Source organism: Prunus mume, linkage group LG5 (genome assembly GCF_029339155.1).
Source record: "Prunus mume cultivar Tortuosa linkage group LG5, ASM2933915v1, whole genome shotgun sequence".
Taxonomy (NCBI): domain Eukaryota; kingdom Viridiplantae; phylum Streptophyta; class Magnoliopsida; order Rosales; family Rosaceae; genus Prunus; species Prunus mume.
The window spans coordinates 16116121-16135877 of record NC_142702.1 but is presented as its reverse complement, the minus strand read 5'-3'; the positions used below and the strand labels follow the sequence as shown (position 1 = coordinate 16135877).

The 19757-nt window shown below is 36.4% G+C and overlaps 1 protein-coding gene and 2 pseudogenes across 1 annotated transcript; 2 read left to right on the top strand and 1 right to left on the bottom strand.

The window, feature by feature from the left end:
- The first annotated feature begins 724 nt into the window (after positions 1 to 724).
- Positions 725 to 4118, top strand: LOC148917131 (2-deoxyglucose-6-phosphatase-like). The gene is made up of 5 exons (XM_089051517.1): positions 725 to 1005; positions 2671 to 2785; positions 2876 to 3030; positions 3331 to 3592; positions 3697 to 4118. Exons 1-5 carry the CDS (start codon positions 836 to 838, stop codon positions 3868 to 3870), a joined length of 876 nt encoding a protein of 291 aa, XP_088907643.1. The 5' UTR covers positions 725 to 835; the 3' UTR covers positions 3871 to 4118.
- Positions 4119 to 4264: 146 nt separating this feature from the next.
- On the top strand, positions 4265 to 13791 carry LOC103344192 (disease resistance protein RGA2-like; annotated as a pseudogene).
- LOC148917130 (uncharacterized) lies at positions 6273 to 9250 on the bottom strand (annotated as a pseudogene).
- Positions 13792 to 19757: the final 5966 nt, after the last annotated feature.

Genomic DNA, 19757 nt, shown 5'->3' with positions numbered 1-19757 from the left:
TATATCATGTGTCATCTCGTCTTTTTTAATAACTTATTTTATATATTGCAAATTAGTGTTCTTAATTATTCTATTGAATTTAAAAAACACCTAACAAGAGAAGATAAAAAAACCATGCACAAATTTATAAATAAACCCAATCCTAGACATGTATTTATAAAAAAACCCAAGCACTATTTAAACATAGAAACACACCCAAAATCAACCCCAAAGTCAACTTTTTGGGTGTGTTTATAAATGGGTTTTGAGTGTGTGTAATGATGAGTTTTGGGTGTGTTTATATGTTTAAATAGTACTTGGGTTTTTTATAATTTCAACCCCCATTTTGGGTGTTTTAGTGAAACTCCCTAAAAAAACCATGCACTTAAATGTTTTTTTTGCTTTTTATGGCAAATGGTCTGTTTTTTTTTTTTTTTTTTTTTGTGGCTACAAGCCCCTTAAATAGTTTATTTTTGAATAATTTCTAATACCATTGCGAACACGTAACCTCTAGATTCATCCAAAATAATTAATAAGGACTTATTGATTGATTCTAATAGGACTGAAATGAGAACTTTTGAAAAGTTGAGTAACAACCTGTGATAAAAAAATTTGGGTTAGGAAGTATGAAAAAAGAAATATATAATTAAAATATAATTAAAAATATCCGAAAATTAGAAAATGACATTAATTAAAAAAAAAAAAAATCTTATAAATGACAACCCCATAAAACTGGAGAGGCCATCAGCATAGCGGAAAGAAAGCAACCATTCCATTTCCAAGAGAGAGAAAGAGAGAGACATTCGCGTAGAGTAGCATCACTCTTTTTTCTCTCTCACTGCTCACATTCCGTACTATGCAAACTCTTTCTTCTTCTCATCTTCTTCAGTATCGCCGCCTCTTCTCTGACCACTTCCCCAAAACCCATTTACAGAAATCTACAGTTCATAGACAAAACCGCACTCAATTAGGCTCTGCCTTTGTTTCCAGGGCTTCCGTTTCATCTAATGCTCACCCAATTGAGAGGTATTTAGTTTGATTTAATTTCTTGGGCATAATGAATTTTGTTCGTTTCAATGTTCATTGTTCTTTAGTGCACATATAAACTGTCAATTGGCAATTGTCTGCTATCAAAATTTCTTCTGCAAAGCATAATCTCCTGGCCCTGTTGTTTTTTTCTTCAAGGAAATTTGAGAATGATAGGGGTTGAGGACAAAATGTGAATTTTTGGAAAGCATTGCAGTCCTTGTTCATAATTTATGAACATTTCGTTTTCTTTTTCCTTTCTAGCTGTTTTAGGCAAAAAGGGGTCTCTAGGTTCGTACTTGACTTAGTAGCCTTAGATTATGATGAGCTTAATTTGAATGAATTAGTTTGAATTCCAATCTTAAAAACTAGATATGGTTGACAATAGCCTTGTTCGTATGCATTTAATGTTTATGAAAGTCCTTCCTTTTTCTTTCTTCAGAAAAATATATTGGGGTACATTGGCAAATTTCTTAGCTGAGAGGTTGCATCAGCCTTTTCCAGGGCGACTCACATGCCTCATCAATATTTAGGTAGCTGATCATAGTCTTCATAGCTAGACATCGATTGACGTGTAGTTGAAAAATGAGTGATTTCAATGTTCCTTGGCCAAAATGAGTGCAGGCGATGAACAAAATGTAGACCTTTATGTTAAAGCTTTCTGTGTTTAAACTGTTGTCAGCATTGCAAACTGCATCTAAAATTGAAATGTGCTCTTCTCAACTTTAGGAAAAGTTCCGTCTGTCCTGACTAAAACATCCCTTTTTCTTTGTGGATGGTGTTGCGGGATGATGTCTGTTTAAGCAATTCAAAGGTTTTCCATCTCTGAACTCAATGTTTTTTTTCCATTGTGTTATGTATGGATCTAGCACGAGTGAGACCTTGATTCAGATTTGGCATATATGTTGCAGTGTGCTTATTGCCTAATCATATTTTGGACTCACAAAACTGATATAATTGAAGTATAACTGCAGATCCTTAACTGTGAAGTTATTTTTTGCACTATGGGGAGGCTTGGGATTTATAAAGTTACATGATTGATATGGTGGATAGTTTAAGAAGTTTGATCCTTATCCTGTCTGAACAAAGATGTCCACTTCTTGCCATTCATAGGATTGTAACCCCTTCAGACTCTGCTCTTGGGTCTAAGGCATAATCCCAACTTTAAAAAGTTGTGTTTTATCTGGTAATTTTGTTATGAGCTATACTTTGCCAACTTAGACATTAGACATAACAAAAGTTGAGTATAGCTGAGACCAGAGACTAGAGAAAAGGTTGGGTGGAACAAAAGATCCAAAGCTCTTTATGATCTTTGTTAAAACTGGGTCTTCTTCGTCCTTATTTTACTGTTAGCCTGTACTGATATCATATATCATATATCCTTTATCCTATGTACAATAGTCATAATTGTATTGGAGATACTTGTGGATGCATTTTTTTCAAATGTCAACATAATTTACAAGAAATTTCACTGTTGCTTTATTGAGCAGTTCAATATTTTTAACTGTAATATATCTAAACAGAAAGGAATGTTTACTAGTACCCCAAGCAATGCTGCTCATTCTGCACCAACCACTAGACAAGCATCTTAATTTCATTTTCTTTATATTTTCATTCTTGTTTTTCCATTTCGGGCCGTAATCACCTCCCATTATGTGATGACAGAAAATCTTCTCTAGCTTTTCTCTCTCCTCTTGAAGCCATTCTATTTGATATTGATGGAACATTGTGTGATTCGGATCCGCTCCATTATTATGCTTACCGTGAAATGCTTCAAGAAGTATACTCTCTCTCTCTCTCTCTCTCTCTCTCTCTCTCTCTCTCTCTCTCATTTAGCATCTTCCAAGACTCATGCATTGGTGTACCACAGGTAGGTTTTAATGGTGGGGTTCCTATCACTGAGGAATTCTTCAGTGACAATTTAAGTGGAATGCATAATGAGAAACTTTGTAGTATCCTCTTTCCTGAGTGGGATAACCAAAGAGCAAGAAATTTTTTTGAAGATAAGGAAGCCATGTTTCGAAGGTAACTTCTAAAAACTGTCACGAACTGAAGGAACTGCATGCTTCATTTCATATTGTCAGTACATAGTGCTGTGGTATTACTAATAGGTGGTTATGTTTTCTTATCAATTTTTGGAAATATGGTTTTTGACTATATACTCAATCTTAAGTGTTCCAGTATAGTTTTCTGTCAATACAAATTGTGAATGGAAAGGACCAGGGCGACGACCCTATATTTCTGAAAAACAATGCTTGATCTCTTTCATTTTCTCTTATCCATTGAGACCAGGTCTGATCTTGATTTACTGAGTGATATATGCAGATTGGCATCTGAACAATTAGAACCTGTTAAGGGCCTCCACAAGTTGCGCCAATGGATTGAAAATCAAGGCTTGAAACGGGCTGCAGTAACAAATGGTCCAAGACCAAATGGTGAGCTATTAATATCAATGGTGGAGCTCTCGAATTTTTTTGAAATTGTTGTTGTTGGAGATGAATGTGATCGAGCAAAACCATTTCCTGACCCTTACTTGAAGGCTCTCCAAGCACTTCAGGTGTCACACAAGCATGCTTTCGCCTTTGAGGTTCGGCTCTCAGAATTCTGTGCTTTCCAACATTACTAATAGCATTCTCCATGAAAATTTTGATATGCCTTGCAGTCATCTGTGTTCTGTTTTTGGTTGTTAAGGATTCTGTTTCAGGGGTGAAAGCGGGTGTAGCAGCTGGAATGCCAGTAGTGGCCTTAGGCACAAGGAATCCTGAGATATCATTGATTAATGCCGGAGCAGCCTTTGTTGTTAAAGACTTTGAGGACCCAAAATTGTGGGAAGCACTGGAAGAGTTTGAGAGGAAGGCAATGTAACAACAGTTGCAACTTGAAATGGCAATCACATATGAGAATAATAAGTAGCAAAAGGTGTGAAATGGCAATCCATCGTAAATTTCAAGATAAATAGCCATTTTCTACTTCTGTTCCTGTGTAGTGCTCAGGCATTTGGACATCCCGGTGGAAATTGTTATCCTATTCTTTGTTAGTTGTAAATTTTGAGAATCTTAAATGCATGTAAATATTTTAATCAGTTGAGCTATAAACTCTTTTCATTTAGTTCATATATTTGGGTGACATACATACCATGAAAATTCATTAATCACAAAAGAATGGACAAAATAACTATTACAACCTTATCCAGAATCTAAAGTACCGAGTGATATCTATCCACAATTATTCCATACACAAATTTTTGTATAATTTTTTTTTTTAAAAGTATTCAATCCACAAAATTATTGTTAGCTTTTGACGCTAGCCATATGACATTTCTGTATAAGTTCCTCCAATCACACGCGTTTCTGTCCAAAAATCCCTCACAACCTTCTCAGAGATACAATCTTACTCTACTTTTCTAACCCAAATTAAGCATTCCCTTCTCTGTTTTGAGCAACACTGAAAGAAAATATGGCTGCAGAGTTTCTTACTTTTGGTGCTGAGGGAATTCTGACGAGGGCGGCTTCACTTGCAGAGCAAGAACTCAGTCTTCTCTGGGGATTCAAAGGAGAGCTAACAAGTCTACGAGACTCATTATTCAAGTTGGAAGCTATGCTAAGAGATGCACAGCATTTACAAGTTAGGGGTGAGAGGGTGGAGATGTGGGTGAAGGATCTGGAAGGCATAGCTCATGAAGCTGATGATGTGTTGGATGAATATGAACATGAACTTCTCCGGCGGAAAGTGGAGATCCAAAACCAGATCAAGAAAAAGGTGCTCAACTTCTTTTCACGCCACAATCCCATCGCATTTCGTCGCAAAATGGCACATAAAATTAAAAACATCAATGCATCTTTTGCAAACCTGAAGAATGAGGCAGCTAGTATTGGACTGGTTGTTAGGTCAACATTGGTCAATGCAACATCTCATGATATTGGAGGACTTGACAGGGAAACCGTCTCAAACTTTCATCAAGATGAAAAGTACACTGTTGGAAGGAAGGAGGTTGCGTCGGACATAGTTACAACCCTGATCAACTCTGGCAAGAACCAAGAGAATTGTCTTTCTGTTATGGCCATTGTGGGGATGGGAGGCTTGGGCAAGACAACTTTGGCTAAATCCGTATATAATGATCCTGAGATAGGTAGACACTTCGATCAAAAAATATGGGTATGTGTATCTACTCCTTTTGAAGTCAAAAAGATTTTAAGCGAGATATTGGAATGTCTTACACCAGAGAAAGCTGGGATAAAGGGTAAAGCAACAATATGTGAAAACCTGCAAGAAGATTTGAAAGGGAAGACATATCTTCTCATGCTTGACGATGTTTGGAACGACGATCCTAACAAATGGGACGATTTGATGAGTTGCTTGTTGAATGCTACAAGCAATGTGAGTGTTTCATCAATTGTACAAACACTTCCTACATGTGTTCTGGGAAAATTATCGGAGGATCAATGCTGGCACATATTGAAGTATAAAGCGTTTCCATATGTGAGTCTGTTTTGACTGAAGATCGAGAGAGAATCGGAAGGGAGATTGCCAAAAAGTGTGCAGGTGTACCATTAGTGGCAAAGGTGTGTGTTGAAGTACTTTTTGCATGCATTCTTCTTGTTCTTATTTGTTCTTCATTTATAAACCTCTAACCCACAAGAAATTGATAGTGTTCTTCCCTTACTAGTTTTCTTAAGATGAAAAGATATTGGGGGAAGGGCTTTCTATTTAATAGTTCATTCTAGCATTATGTTAACATAATGCCACTTACTAGCAAGGATTCAAATATGTTTATATTAGAAGATATATTGGTAGTTTTTGACAAGCTTGCTTTAAAACTCAAAGAAATGTCTATTGAAATATAATACAACATTTAAATCAGGAAAAAAAACTTCGAGAAATGTTATAATAATGAGTAATGTCAGTTATACTTCTTAAGTTTTTCTGGGTCTCCCTCGCACACGCAGAACCAAACCAAATCGTGCAGCCCCACCCCCACTCCGCCCAAACAACCACCCACTACATGCATGCTTGGTGGGGAAGCAAATCATGCAAGAGCAAAGAAGAGCTTGGTGGTGTGCTGGGGTGGGATTTTATGTCAGGGAGGTTGGTTGGGGATGGATTGAGGATGGGCTAGGATGGGGTTGTGGCCAGTGGCGGATCCAGGATTATGTGGCCAAGGGGGCATAATGTAAAAGTTCCGAAATTTTTCTACAAAGAAAATAATGCTAAAAAGATAGAAAGATAGTATTTTCATTCATAATTCATAACAAAACCAATAATACAAGTTACAATTGTCCACGACGAGTTTTCATATTCTGAAAACGTTGCATTATAGTTTCGTTACCAATACAAGCAAAAACATCTCTCTCAATGTAAACAATCAAGCTATCATTCAACCATTGATCTCCCATTCTGTTGCGAAGTGGATTTTTAATACTATTCATGGCGAAAATGCCATCTCCACTCAAGCTTGCAACCGGTAAAACTAAAGCCAATGTAAGAAGCAAATACACATAAGGAAATATTTCATGCATTCCTTTCTCCACGATTTTTTGTGCAAGACTACTAATCCCTTCCAATTGAGAAAAATCAATACTCGAACGCATATGATGAACATAAACACCAAGTTGATCTTCAAGCATCAATAAGTCTCTATCCGAAAAATCATAAGGATAAAATTGAGCAAGACGAACTAGCTTTCGTTTGTCAAAAGCTACAAAGTTATTTTTCGGATTCAAGCATGCCAAGCAAGTAAGTAACTCAGTACTTACCTCGTTGAAGCGATCATTTAATTCCGCAAGTTGTCCATCAATTACATGAATAAAGATCTCCACACGATAACGATGATAATTTGTCTTCATTGGAGCATTATGTCGTGACCTCCCTGGAATTACATATTCCTCATCCATGGTAGGAACTAGAATATCATGTTTGTAACAAAACAAAGATGCTTGCTCAACCAATTCTTCAAACTCATTATCCCTAATCAACTGTAGGTTTTCCTTGCATGTTTTCACTAAACTCATTGCACTCACAATGTCTTGATCTTTCTTTTGCAATGCTAGAGACAAAGTGTTTGTTATTCCCAATATAGCTTTCATTAAAAATAAGTGAAACAAAAACTCAAAAGATTGTATTTCTCTCCATAACTTATAGACTTCACCCGAACTATCATTAGGATTATCATAAACAATCATTTAAAGCACATTCACCACGGATGGGAACATAGAAATGATACTAATCAACGTACCATAATGTGAGTTCCATCGTATATCGCCGGCACATTTGAGAGTAGTTTCTTGATTTAAGCCCCGCCCCGTTATCAGACAATCTTCTTCAAAAGCTCTCACAAGTTCTTCTTGGTATTGTGCTCTAAGTGCATCCCGACGCTTACAAGATGCTCCAACAACATTAACCAAACTATTAGCCGTTGTGAAAAAAGAGTTGACATCAATGTTTTCTTTGCTACCGCAACAAGAGCTAGTTGAAGTTGATGAGCAAAACAATGAACATAAAATGCACAAGGTTGTTCTCTCAAAATCTTTGTCTTAAGGCCATTGAACTCACCTCTCATATTACTAGCTCCATCATAACCTTGTCCTCATAGCTTGGAAAAGCTCAAATTCACTGAAGAAAAGAATTCATCAATGGCTTCCTTTAGTGCACTTGAAATAGTGTCCGTCACATGTTGAACCCCTACAAACCTTTCAATTATTTTTCCTTTGTCATTCACATAACGAAGCACCATCGCCATTTTCTCCTTTATTGAAACATCACGTGCTTCATCCACCATTATTGAAAAATATATATCTTTTAAACATCACTCAAGATAAGACCAATGGTTTCTTTAGCACAAGAATTGACAAGATCTTTTTGAATTGAAGGAGCTATTAACTTTAAATTTCCTGGAGCATTTTCCAACACAACGGCCTTAACTTTTTCATCATGATCCGCAAGAAATTGCAAGAGCTTTAAATAATTCCCTCTATTACTTGATTGTGCACTTTCATCATGACCACGAAAAGAAAGACCTTGTCGCAACAAATACCTAGTGCACTTAAGTGATGCATTCAAGCAAGTGCGATAAGCCATGCGAGCTTGGCTTGTTTGCTTTATGACAATTGTTTCAATGTGTGTACTTTGATGCATCAAATTGTAAGCAACTTCTCTAGCTTGGTTGTGAGCACTACCAATCGGTCCAACATGAAGATTAAATCTTTCTTTCGCCTTCTTCCAATTATTGAAGCCTACCTCAGTGAATGTATCACCACCCACTTGATCAAAATTTGATTTGAAGAGATAACAATGAAGACAAAATGCAGCATCTTTAGCAATACTATATTCCAACCAATCATGATCATCAAACCAATTAGCAATGAAGGTCTATTAATTCATGATTGATTAGTTTGTGGGAATTTATAACTTCTAGGTTGACAAGGTCCCTTTTGTAGATATGCTCTTCGGATCTCATCCCGAATATTAGGATTATAATCCGCCATTCGAGTTCTTAGTCAAGGTTTGCCTGAAGATTAGCTAAGATCTCATCTACTTGAATTGGTCTTGCATTTGAACTACCCGGATTAGACGGAGAAGGACTATCCGTAGATAATTTTCTTTTAAAGAATCGTTCCATAAATATACAAATCAATTAATTCAATCAATCATTAATTTTTATCCAAATTATCATATGCATATGAAAATGTCAATAACCCACTCTCAAAATTCAATATACTCCCTAAACCCATATCAAACAATATTCAATATACTAAATTATCATATCAAATATAAATTAATATTCAATATACTCAATCAAGTCACATTTTCAATCAAGCATAAACTCAATCAATCTACATTAATATGATTATCACCATGATTCATATTATATCCATAAATTTCATTACATACAAAAAATATCAATATTATTCATATCCATAAATTTCAAGCATAAACTCAATAAAGCATAAATTCAATCAATCAATATGATTCATCCATAAATTTCATTACATAAAAATAAAATAAAAAACAATATCAACAACAATATATATTATCAACATATCCATAAATTTCATTGCCAAGCTTACTTGTAGTTGAAAACAAGGGCGGAGGGAGAAGGACGGCGGCGAACGACGATGATTGGTGGCCCAGCGAAGAGTTGATGATGGAGGTTGTCGGAGGTTGGGAGGTTGGGGGAGAGGTTAGGGTTTGAGAGGGTGGGGAGAGGAGGTGTGAAATTGGGAATGAAGGGTTTGGGGTTGCTGTGCATATTCGAAGGCTGTTGTTCTTTTTCTTTTTTTCTTTTTTTTTTTAACTGGCCCAAAACGACGTTGTTTTGAGGCTGGGTCATTTAAAAAAAAATTGACTGAGCCTTGGACCAAACGACGTCGTTTGGCAAGGCTGTTTTAAAAAAAAAAAACACACGCAGCGTGAGTGCGCAAGGCGCAGCGCAGCTGCGTCGCAAGCTTCTTCTCCTTCTGGGACTTTCGTCGAGCAGTTGGCGTGCATCCAAGGGGGCTTCCAGCAGCTGTCCAAGGGGGCTTCAATGGAGTCCCTAGCCAATTTTCGAGCCTTCCAAGAGGTCGTCCAACCCCTCTTGTCCCAACGTGCATTTGCCCCTGGTTATGGCTAAAGGGGGTTAGTTGGGGTTGTGGCTGATTTTGTTGGGTTTTTATTTATTTATTTATTTTTTATTTTTTATTAAATCCAATTAGATTTTGGGGGAGAAATAAAGATATGCAAGTTTAAATTCTTTTTAAAATTTAAAATTTTAAGTTTTTTATTTTATTTTATTTTAAATATTTTAAATTTGTGATTTTATTCAAACCAAGTAAGGAGACAGTCTTGAGTCCTATCTTGAGTCCTATTCTCAACTATTAAGTTGAGTCAAATTTCGTTAGATTTAGGACGTGCGATTGTAATAAATGAAACATTTGGCTTTGGCTATAATTATGCTAAACTTCAAGGGTTCTAAGTGAAATTTCATAATTTATGTATGTATATTTTTTCTTTTGCATATGGAACAAATATATTGAAGTTTTATGACAGCTTAATATTAATTGCGTACTTAACAGACCTAATCAGAGGATTAATGATTACATATGATGATAATTTTTTGTTTTGTTGGTAAATACCACGAGGTGTCCCCACACCCGATGAGTGGAATTAATCCCTGCTCAGGGTTTGGCTTGCCCTTGGACACAAAGTACTTCCAACGAATCTGTGCCATTGAGGCACTAGGTAGCTCGCCAGCTAGAGATGGTAGTTTGCCGACAGAACAACACCTTGTGGTTATGATAATATTTTAAGTGAGGGGTGCATGATAACTATTTTAAGGATTCCGTTTTATATTGTTATTATTGTTAATTTACCTCATTATCATTTAATACAAATTCAAACTCATGTACACTAGGTTTTGGGAAATATGATGCGTTCTCAAGATACTGATGGATGGCGGTCAATTCTAGAAAATAGAATATGAGATTTACCAGAAGGAGAACAAAGAATCTTGTTAGTTTTGAAGTTGAGTTTTGATAAATTGAAATCACCATATTTGAAACAATGTTTTGCATATTGCTCAATGTTTGTCAAAGATTTCAAAATTGAAAAGGATGACTTGATCCAACTTTGGATGGCTCAAGGATTGCTTTACCCTTCTCCTCCCAAGTTCCCAACAGACGTAATCTATACATGGAGGATATAGGAAATGAATATTTTAATAGTCTATTGAACAACTCTTTCTTTCAAGATGTTGGAACGGAGCGTGGTAATATTACATGTTGCAATATGCACGACCTTGTGCATGATCTCGCAGAACATGTGTCAAAACCGAAGAGTAATGACTCCAATGAGACTCGACATATGGCACATATTCCTACCTCAGTGCTAGAAGGAGTTCCAGAAAGAAGTGCTCAAAAATTGCGCTCACTTTTCTTGAATGTTGAAGGTCTTGGTGATATCTTACTGAACTTTAGAGGTTTGCGTGTCTTAAATTTATATAAAGCTGATATTGAGGAGTTGCCAATTTCAATTGGAAAGTTGAAACACTTAAGGTATCTGAATGTTTCAGACACGAAGATCAAAGCACTCCCCAAATCCATTGGAAAGCTTTATAATCTACAAACATTAAGAATGTTCCGGGTCAAGTTTAAAAAGTATCCAAAGGAACTGCAAAATTTGATGAACTTGAGGCATGTTTATTTTTATTGGGATATTATGGAATTTCCAACAGGGATGAGGCGATTGACTAATCTCCGAACATTAAAATTTTCATTGTGGGTAAGGAGACAGGTCGTGGGATAAAGGAGCTGGCTGGCTTAAACCTGTTAAAAGGCAAATTATCTATCCATAATCTAGAGCACGTGAGAGACGGAGAAGAAGCCAAGAAAGCAAAATTAGTGGAGAAGACCAACATACGCCAGTTAATGTTTAAATGGGCGAAGGACAGGTCAAGCATCACCAATGATGAAGAGGTACTAGAAGGCCTTCAACCACACACTAGTAAACTGGAATTTTTTGAGTTTTCGAACTTCATGGATCATAAGTAGTTCGTTTCCTGCATTGAAAAGTTTAACTATTTATAAAGCCAAGAACCTAACTCAATGGCCGGAAGGTAAGATAGTTGTGTTTCCTTGCCTTGAGGAGCTTGTTTTGATCAATTGTGATAGATTGAGAAGTGCTCCCAGCCATTTTCCATCTCTCAAGGAGTTGAGGATAGATTCCATGGGTAGCGGCATGCCAATAGTAAACATAAGCAATAAGCTGACCACTCTTACGTCGCTCACAATAAGGAGTATAAGAGGACTTGCTTCTTTACCAGAAGGGATGCTAAAAAACAACAAGAATCTTGCATACTTAGAGATAGAAGATTGTCAGGAGCTAACTCGTATTGGTCCTCCTGATGTAGTTGGTTCTTGCGCATTTCTTGAGTTAGTGCGTATTTCCAAGCGTCCTATTCTTGCTTATTTGCCTGATGGGCTACTCACATCATCTCTTAAGAACCTGATTGTGAAAGACTGCGATAGTCTAGAGTTGATTCCAGTTACACAGGCTCTCCCATCCCTCTGGGAATTAGAAATAACAGGCTGTCCGGAGTTGTCAAGTCTACCGAGCGGGTTAGATTATTTTACCTCTCTTCAGGAGTTGGCAATATCAAATTGTGATATGCTAACATCCGCTTTGATTCACAGCCTCCCATCCCTCCGGAAGTTGTCTATATTAGGTTGCAGCAGGAGTCCAGAGTCTGTTCCAAGTTTACTCGGCTTCACATGCCTTCGTGAGGTGATGAGAATAAGCAAGTTTCCAAATGTAGAATCTATTCCAAGTTTAGACAACCTCACAAACCTCCATGAATTGGAGATATCTTGTTGCGATGGATTGAAAAGTCTACCCAGTGGGTTAGCAATAACATCCTGCCTCAACCACTTGATGTCATTGAAAATCGGTGGCTTTTGGAAGGAGCTGGATTCATTCCCAGCTTTTCAGGTTACATCACAACTTGAATACTTGCATATATTGGGGTTGGCCTAAGCTCAAGTCTTTGCCCGAACAAATTCAACACTTCACTTCTCTAACATGTCTCGAAGTGCATTGCTTTGACGGAATGAAGGCTCTTCCAGAGTGGTTGAGAAACCTTACATCTCTTGAGTACTTGGAGATATGTCGTTGCAAGGATATGATGTATCTACCTACACTAGAAGCTATGCAATGTCTCACCAAATTAAAACGCATAATCATTTAGGATTGTCCCCTTCTAAAAGAGAGATGCAACAAGGGGAGCGGCTCAGAGTGGCCCAAGATTTCTCACATTCCACTAATATATGGTATGTTTGTCTTTTTCCTTTTATTGTTTTTGGCTCTTAAATCAACTATGCATTCTATTTTCTTCACCTACTGTACAGTTAATGTTCATGATCTTAATTCTTTCCCCATTACGTACGACATAATGATTTCTAATATTTATGTTTAAATCTCTAGTTGACTACGGCTGGGTAAAGTTGGATCTGCCAAATTCAATATAGTCTGAGGAAGCATCATCATGAAATGCGAAATAGTTGAAAGTGGTGTGAATTGTTGTTGAGAAAATGATTAAACTCAAGTGAGTGACTCTGCTTCTAAAGGTATGTATCATTCTTTTTTCTTTCTCTGAAAAGAATAAAACTCTTTTCTCCCATATATATATATATATATATATATATATATATATATATCACATTTTCTTCTCCTTTGGCGTTCAAATCAAGTAAGTTGCTTTTTTACTTGAGACAGGTGTTGGTGTCGAGAGTTGATTGAAGAAAAGGATTCCCTTCCCTACAACCTACAGGTGTGGAGTTAATATTATTATATCGTTCTAATTATAATTAGTACAAGCAACTACCTAGCCTCTGTTGTTCTTTTTTTCTCATGAATTTACTCCTTGTCTATGATGTTGCTTCTCTAGGGTCTATTGTTATTTGGGCATAATTTGGAGGTGGGTGGCTTTGCCTTACCTGAAGGAACATTTTTTGTAATGGGAGCAAACAGAGTCCCCTTGGCCCTTTCCACCAGATGCGGTTTTTTTTTTTTTTTTTTTTTTTTGTGTGGAGATAATGCGCAGAAATTATATTAGGGTACAGTAATTCATGAGAACTATTTTTTTTTCCCCTTCAAATTATTAGTTAATTCTATATCTCTCTCTCTCTCTCTCTCTCTCTCTAACAGCTTTATAGGATTGATTCTTTATTGAAAAAGTGAGTAAGGTTGTTGGTTGCAGGGGCGGACGCACCAAGGGACAGAAGGGGTCAATTGACCCCTTGGGATGCCGGCATTTAGCTGTCGAGGTCTCAGGCGAGCAGCCCTTGAGACCAGCAGCTTGTTGACCCCTTAGAGCATCTCCACCCATGAGGGCAAGAGTCTAGGTAAGGAAAGCAACACTATTCACGTGAATAGGCCATTTGCAACTCCACCCATGAGGGCAAGGTCTATGGCAAGTCAAAGGCAAATACTATTCATTGTACTTCATTTCCTATTTTTTTATACTTTAAACCATTAATTTTGATAATCTTTTGTAATTAAATTTTTGGATAAAAAATATTGATGTAGAAGAATTGAATGAAGATTTGGTGTGGAAAGTGAATAATGTGAGTGGAGACTAAAAAATATTGGATAAAGAAGAATTGTATGAAGATTTGGTGTGGAAAGGAAATAAAATGGTTAGGTATTTTATAGGGAAAAAATACAGAATTTTGGTATTTTTTAAAAAATTTCAGAATTTTTCGAATTTTTTTGCAATTTTTAAAAAATGAGGACCGTTGATTTTGAAAAAACGATCGAGTGTCCTCGATTACGGGCAACAGTAAAATTTAATTTGGCCATCGCCAATAAACTCAAGCCCAGGTAACTTGCCCTTGGCCGCCTGGTGGGACCAGGCTTGCCGGCTGCAATTGCTTGCTGAAACTGGGCTTTGGGGGCCTTTTGCCCGGGTTATTTCATTGCGCTGGACATGCTCTTAGGTGCACTGAATGTGCTTGATGAAAGTCCCCAAAGAGAGAGAGAGAGAGAGAGAGAGAGAGAGAGAGAGAGAGAGAGAGAGGTTGGTTGGTGGGTTACAACGATGGTCATAGGTGGGTGAATTTTAATTTTGGATAGAGATAGAGAAAAGGAAAGGTCGTGGGTGGGTTACATCGATGGTAATGGGTGGGTGAGTTTTAATTTTGGACAGAGATTGAGAAAAGGAAAGGTAATGGGTGGGCTACAGCGATGGTAATGGGTGGGTGAGTTTTAATTTTGTGCAGAGATAGAGAAAAGAAAATGCAAGACAGAGCAGATGGTAATGGGTGGGTTACAGCTATGGTAATGGGTGGGTGAGTTTTAATTTTGTGCAGAGATAGAGAAAAGAAAATGCAAGACAGAGCAGATGGTAATGGGTGGGTTACAGCTATGGTAATGGGTGGGTGAGTTTTAATTTTGGACAGAGATAGAGAAAAGGAAAGGCAAGACAGAGCAGATCAAAGGGAATTTGTGTTGTAAACTGCTGAGATTGGTAAAATTTCCATGTGGGACCCATGTAGTAAATGGGGAAGCAAGTTCTGGTTTTGGTTTGGCTTTTGGGGGAAATTATGTTGCATTAAATGAGTAGTTAAAAACAACGTAAAAATATAATATTAGAAGTATTAAAAGTAACAAAAGCTTAAGTGGCAGGGAATGGGAAGAGGAATGTAGGCACGCCAACAACAGCAAACATGTTATATTATATGTAGTATTTTTTTATTTTATAAAAGTTGAGAAGGTACGGAAGAGAGGATTGGGGTGGATGTTGCAGAGAGTGAAACTGGGAAAAAGAAAATGGGAGGTATTGTTTTTTGTTTTTTGTTTTTTTAATTTTCTTTTTCAAAGTAAGGGGTTGGGCTTGTTTCATTTTAATTTTTTTAAAAAGATAAGTGTAGTCTCTATACATTATAATTTTATTCTTTATTAAAAAAATGATATTCTCTTTTAGATGAGACATTAACAAAAGTGCCTAAAATTATTAAAAACATAAATGATTTATGAAGCTACAATGCAATGTTTTTAAAAGAAAATTCATCGTGGACAATTGAAGTTTGGATGGAAAGTACTATTTTTCTGTTTTTCTAGTGTTATTTTCTTCTAAAAAAATTTCGAAACTTTTACACTGTGACCCCTTGGCCCGAGAATCCTAGATCCGCCACTGGTTGGTTGCTCTTGTGTTGTGAACTTGTGAAGGTATTCAAAAGCACTCCAATTTCTACAATTAATATATCCCACTCTGTATATTTAAATCTTAAGAAAAACGAGTGCACAAATTTGTTTCCTCTTTAGGCCTGCAATTATAGAACAACTTTTACGTATGTAAAATTCAGGCCCGATCAAAGAGACGGACTACCAACTTTTTCGTATCAGATTGCTATGAATTTCTTGTTTTAGAATGTGCAACTCAAGTAAACTGCCATGCAACAAAATCAGAAGCTTTTTTATTTTTTTAAGCTAGACAAAATTTGTGACGTTTTAGATTAATCACACACCCCATTGATTTGGACATAATGTTGTGGTATTGATAAAAATGCTTTTCGATTATATACTCAAAGTGTTCCACAAGTAGCGCCAATTAATCACACACCCCATTGATTTGGGACAAATGTTGTGGTATTGAAAGAGTTTTATTCTTTCTCTAAAAAGAATAAAACTCTTTTCTTTCTCCCATATATATCACATTTTCTTTTCCCCTGGCATTCAACTCAAGACAATTGCTTTTTTCCTTGAGACAGGTGTTGGTGTGGAGAGTTGACTGAAGCTATATATCGTTCCCTAGCCTACAGCCTACATGTGTGGAATTAATATTATTATATCGTTCTAATTATAATTAGTACAAGCAACTCCCTAGCATCTGTTGCTATTTTGGCATAATTTGGAGGTTTTGCCCTTTGCCTTTCCACCAGATGGCATAATTTGTTTCTATTTTTTCAAATTATTAGTTGATTCTATATCCTCTCCCTCTCTAACAGCTTTATAGGATTGATTCTTGTGGAAAAAGCGAGTAATACCGGTATATATAATATATATTCCACTTTGTATATTTAAATCTTAAGAAAATGAGTGCACAAATTTCTTTGAAATTCAGGCGCGATCAAAGAGACAAACTACCGATCCACTATGACCAACATCAATTCTTAAGGAACTTACAAAGCCCAACAGGTGTGAGATTTTGTATCAGTAATGAAAACATAAACATTCAATGTATATTGTGTTTTAATTTTTCAACCACGCTACAAGCCTAGGTCAAGCCACTCAAAAACCCAAGCTTGAGTGGGTTGTGGCATGGATGGTGATAAATCAACACGAGATCTTGATGGACCGAGAACGGAAAGTCGGGTTGCTTAGCCTCGAGACTCCCATTTCTTGCCCAAACATGTAAGTAAGACAAGAGAGAAAAATAAAAAGCAAGAAATAACCTAGCCAAGAGATAACCCAACCAAAAATAATCAGCCCAAATCGAGAAGCCCAAGAAGCCCATTTGCTTAGAAAGCCATCTTGGCCCTTAGAAAAAAACCAAAATAGCCCACAAGAGCTTCAGCCTTTGAAAAACAGAGAACACGTGAAGGAATAGATGGCAGGCTCTTAACAAAGCTGAAACCAGTCCCAAGCCAAAGACATCCAAAGAACTGATAATACCATCCCGCATGTCGTAGCATCCCTTGACCAAAGATACATTTGCACCTCTTTTCCTTCATCGATTCAGTAAGGAAGAGGAAAGAAAAGAAGAAAAACAAAGAAACCAAGAGTGGAAGCTCTATTGCACAAAGGGAAAGGAGGATGTTGAGCCCCAAACTCAATTCATGAAAATAGATGTAGCAATCTTTGCCAAGAAAGGAAGTCGAGAAGGAGAGAGAAAGGAAGAAAAGCTCACCAAAGTAAGTAGAAGCCATTAGGTTTCTTGAAAATGGTAATTTCAGCAGCTATAAATTGAGCCTTCCCTACCCAACAAACTCAACCCACAACCTGGGCAGAGAGCAAGCTTTTCTCTCTACCTTGCAAAACTCTGATTCTTGCATTGTCTCATCTCCTTCTCCAAATTTGTCTTCTCAGCGCCTGAAGAACCCCGCTTTCCTTTTTCTTTCTCTAGTCAAAATCCCTCACAAAGCACCCCATTCCTTACTTAAACAATTTCATTTCTCATAAACCAAGCCTAATCTCTCTCTTAGTGCTAAACCCATGTTGATTTTGCTCCCCATGCCTCATGCCACTCATGCTGAGCTGAAAGACCATCTGTAAGCATGCCAAAACTACCTGCAAGTCACCATTATTCTCGTTGGTGAAGATTATCCAAAATATCTCCTAAGGTTTTGCTGCCCTTTCGAGGTATTTTGGGGCTTGATTTTCGAACCTAAACAAAAAGGGGCAATCTCCTCAGCCTGTCTTTTGCAACAAACCCAGCCCATTTGCTGCTGGAAGGAAAAAGCCCCTACACTAGACAGTTTGTGACATTTTAGATTAATCACAATTTGTTAAGGGACTTTGCATGGGTCTATTAGGAATTTGGGTTACTTCCTCATTGCGAATTGATGTTGAGGTGAAGAACTTCGACTTCGACTTCCTTCAAGTTCTAGTACTTGGTACTTTTCATTTTTGTTACACCCTTAAATTTAGTTTTGCTAACGTAAATGGCATGCTTACATTGGACCTAAAGTAGTGTTCCTTTCTTTTCTTTTTCTTTGTTAATATGATGATGTGGTACGGTTCTTTTCTCTAATTTCAAACAAAAACTCAATATCCTATACTTAACTCTATTTAACAATCAACTCTTAATCATCACAAATGTCTGGTCCTCTTTAATTGATCATCTATCAGATAGGTATGGACAAATTCATATATTTATCTCTCCGTCACGAACTCCCTGCCCCCAACAAACCATCCTCTGTATAGCTGGGTTCTCTCGTTTTCATTATTCCTAGAATGATAATGGGTATTATATATATAAAAATATAAGTATTCTTTTATACTAGTGATTGTTGTGTAAATTACTTTAATATATCTAAAGAGGGGATGAATTTGGGTGAACAAAAACAAACATAAGGCCTTGATAAACTGGCATAATACAAGTGTTTTACCAATACACCCATACTGCACGATGTTTTCACCATTTACTAACCACTTTTAAGTATAGTGAAGAACTACTAATTCTTGTATTTTTATATAGAAAAAACTACTAATTGATAAAGGAGTAATAATACACATATCACATTTTTATCCCACATTTCTATACCACATGATGTGGCATGTCCATGTCATATGTCACATTAATTAAATCAATGAAGTGTATTTTAATTTTAAAAAAAATTTAATTAATAGTTTTTTTTAAAAAGTGTTAAAAATCATAAAAAAAAGAAGAAAATATTAAATAATTTTAATTAATGTGGTTGTCCACCTTATTTGTCACATCATGATAATATGGTATACAAATGTGATAAGAGTAATATTATTCTTGATAAAAATAAAAAATAAAGGAAGAAAATTAATTCCCTTAAATATGCAACAAAGCATGTCTGGCTTTTTTGTCAAATAGAGCTCTCTTGGTTTTTTTCTTTTTTCTTTTTCAAACTTTTGGCTGTTTACAGAGAGAGAAGAGAGATGAAGAAGAAGAGAGAAGGATCAAGAGATTTCAACTGGTGTGATAGTTTATGAGGGATATTTGACAGTTTACCCTTAAAGAAACTTGCAATGCACATGTGGTGTTCTCAAGCTTCGAGCCCGTGACCAGAGTACAAAGAAATGCATGCATATAAGATTATGAGAAAGACTCAAATTATTGTAGGTTCCAGAGGAGCCTGAAGTGGAGTATATGAATTTTAAAAAATAAAATAAAATACAAGCAATATTACAAGAGGAAGAAATGGGAACCAATGATATCAAATGTCTTGATGGGCTGTTTAAGTTATTTTTTAAAAAAAATTTCGAATGAAATGGTATTAACAATGTACTTCTATCACATAGTATTAACAATGTACGGAGGTTCAGTGGAGAAAGGTCGTAAGGACAGCTCCTTGATTTTCACGATTTTCTTTTAGTTTGGGTTTTTTTTTTAAAATTTGAGCTGGGCTTGTTTTGGGTTCTTTTGGAGTTTTTTGAGTTGGCTTGTTTTAAATTAATCAAAAGTAGAGATGTAATTTATAGGAATTTCAACACTCATTTCTTATTTAGTAAATAGGTTTTGGGTGTGTTTCTAAAGTGTACTTCATGTTGGGTTTTTTTATAATTTCATCCCCTATTTTGGGTATATTACT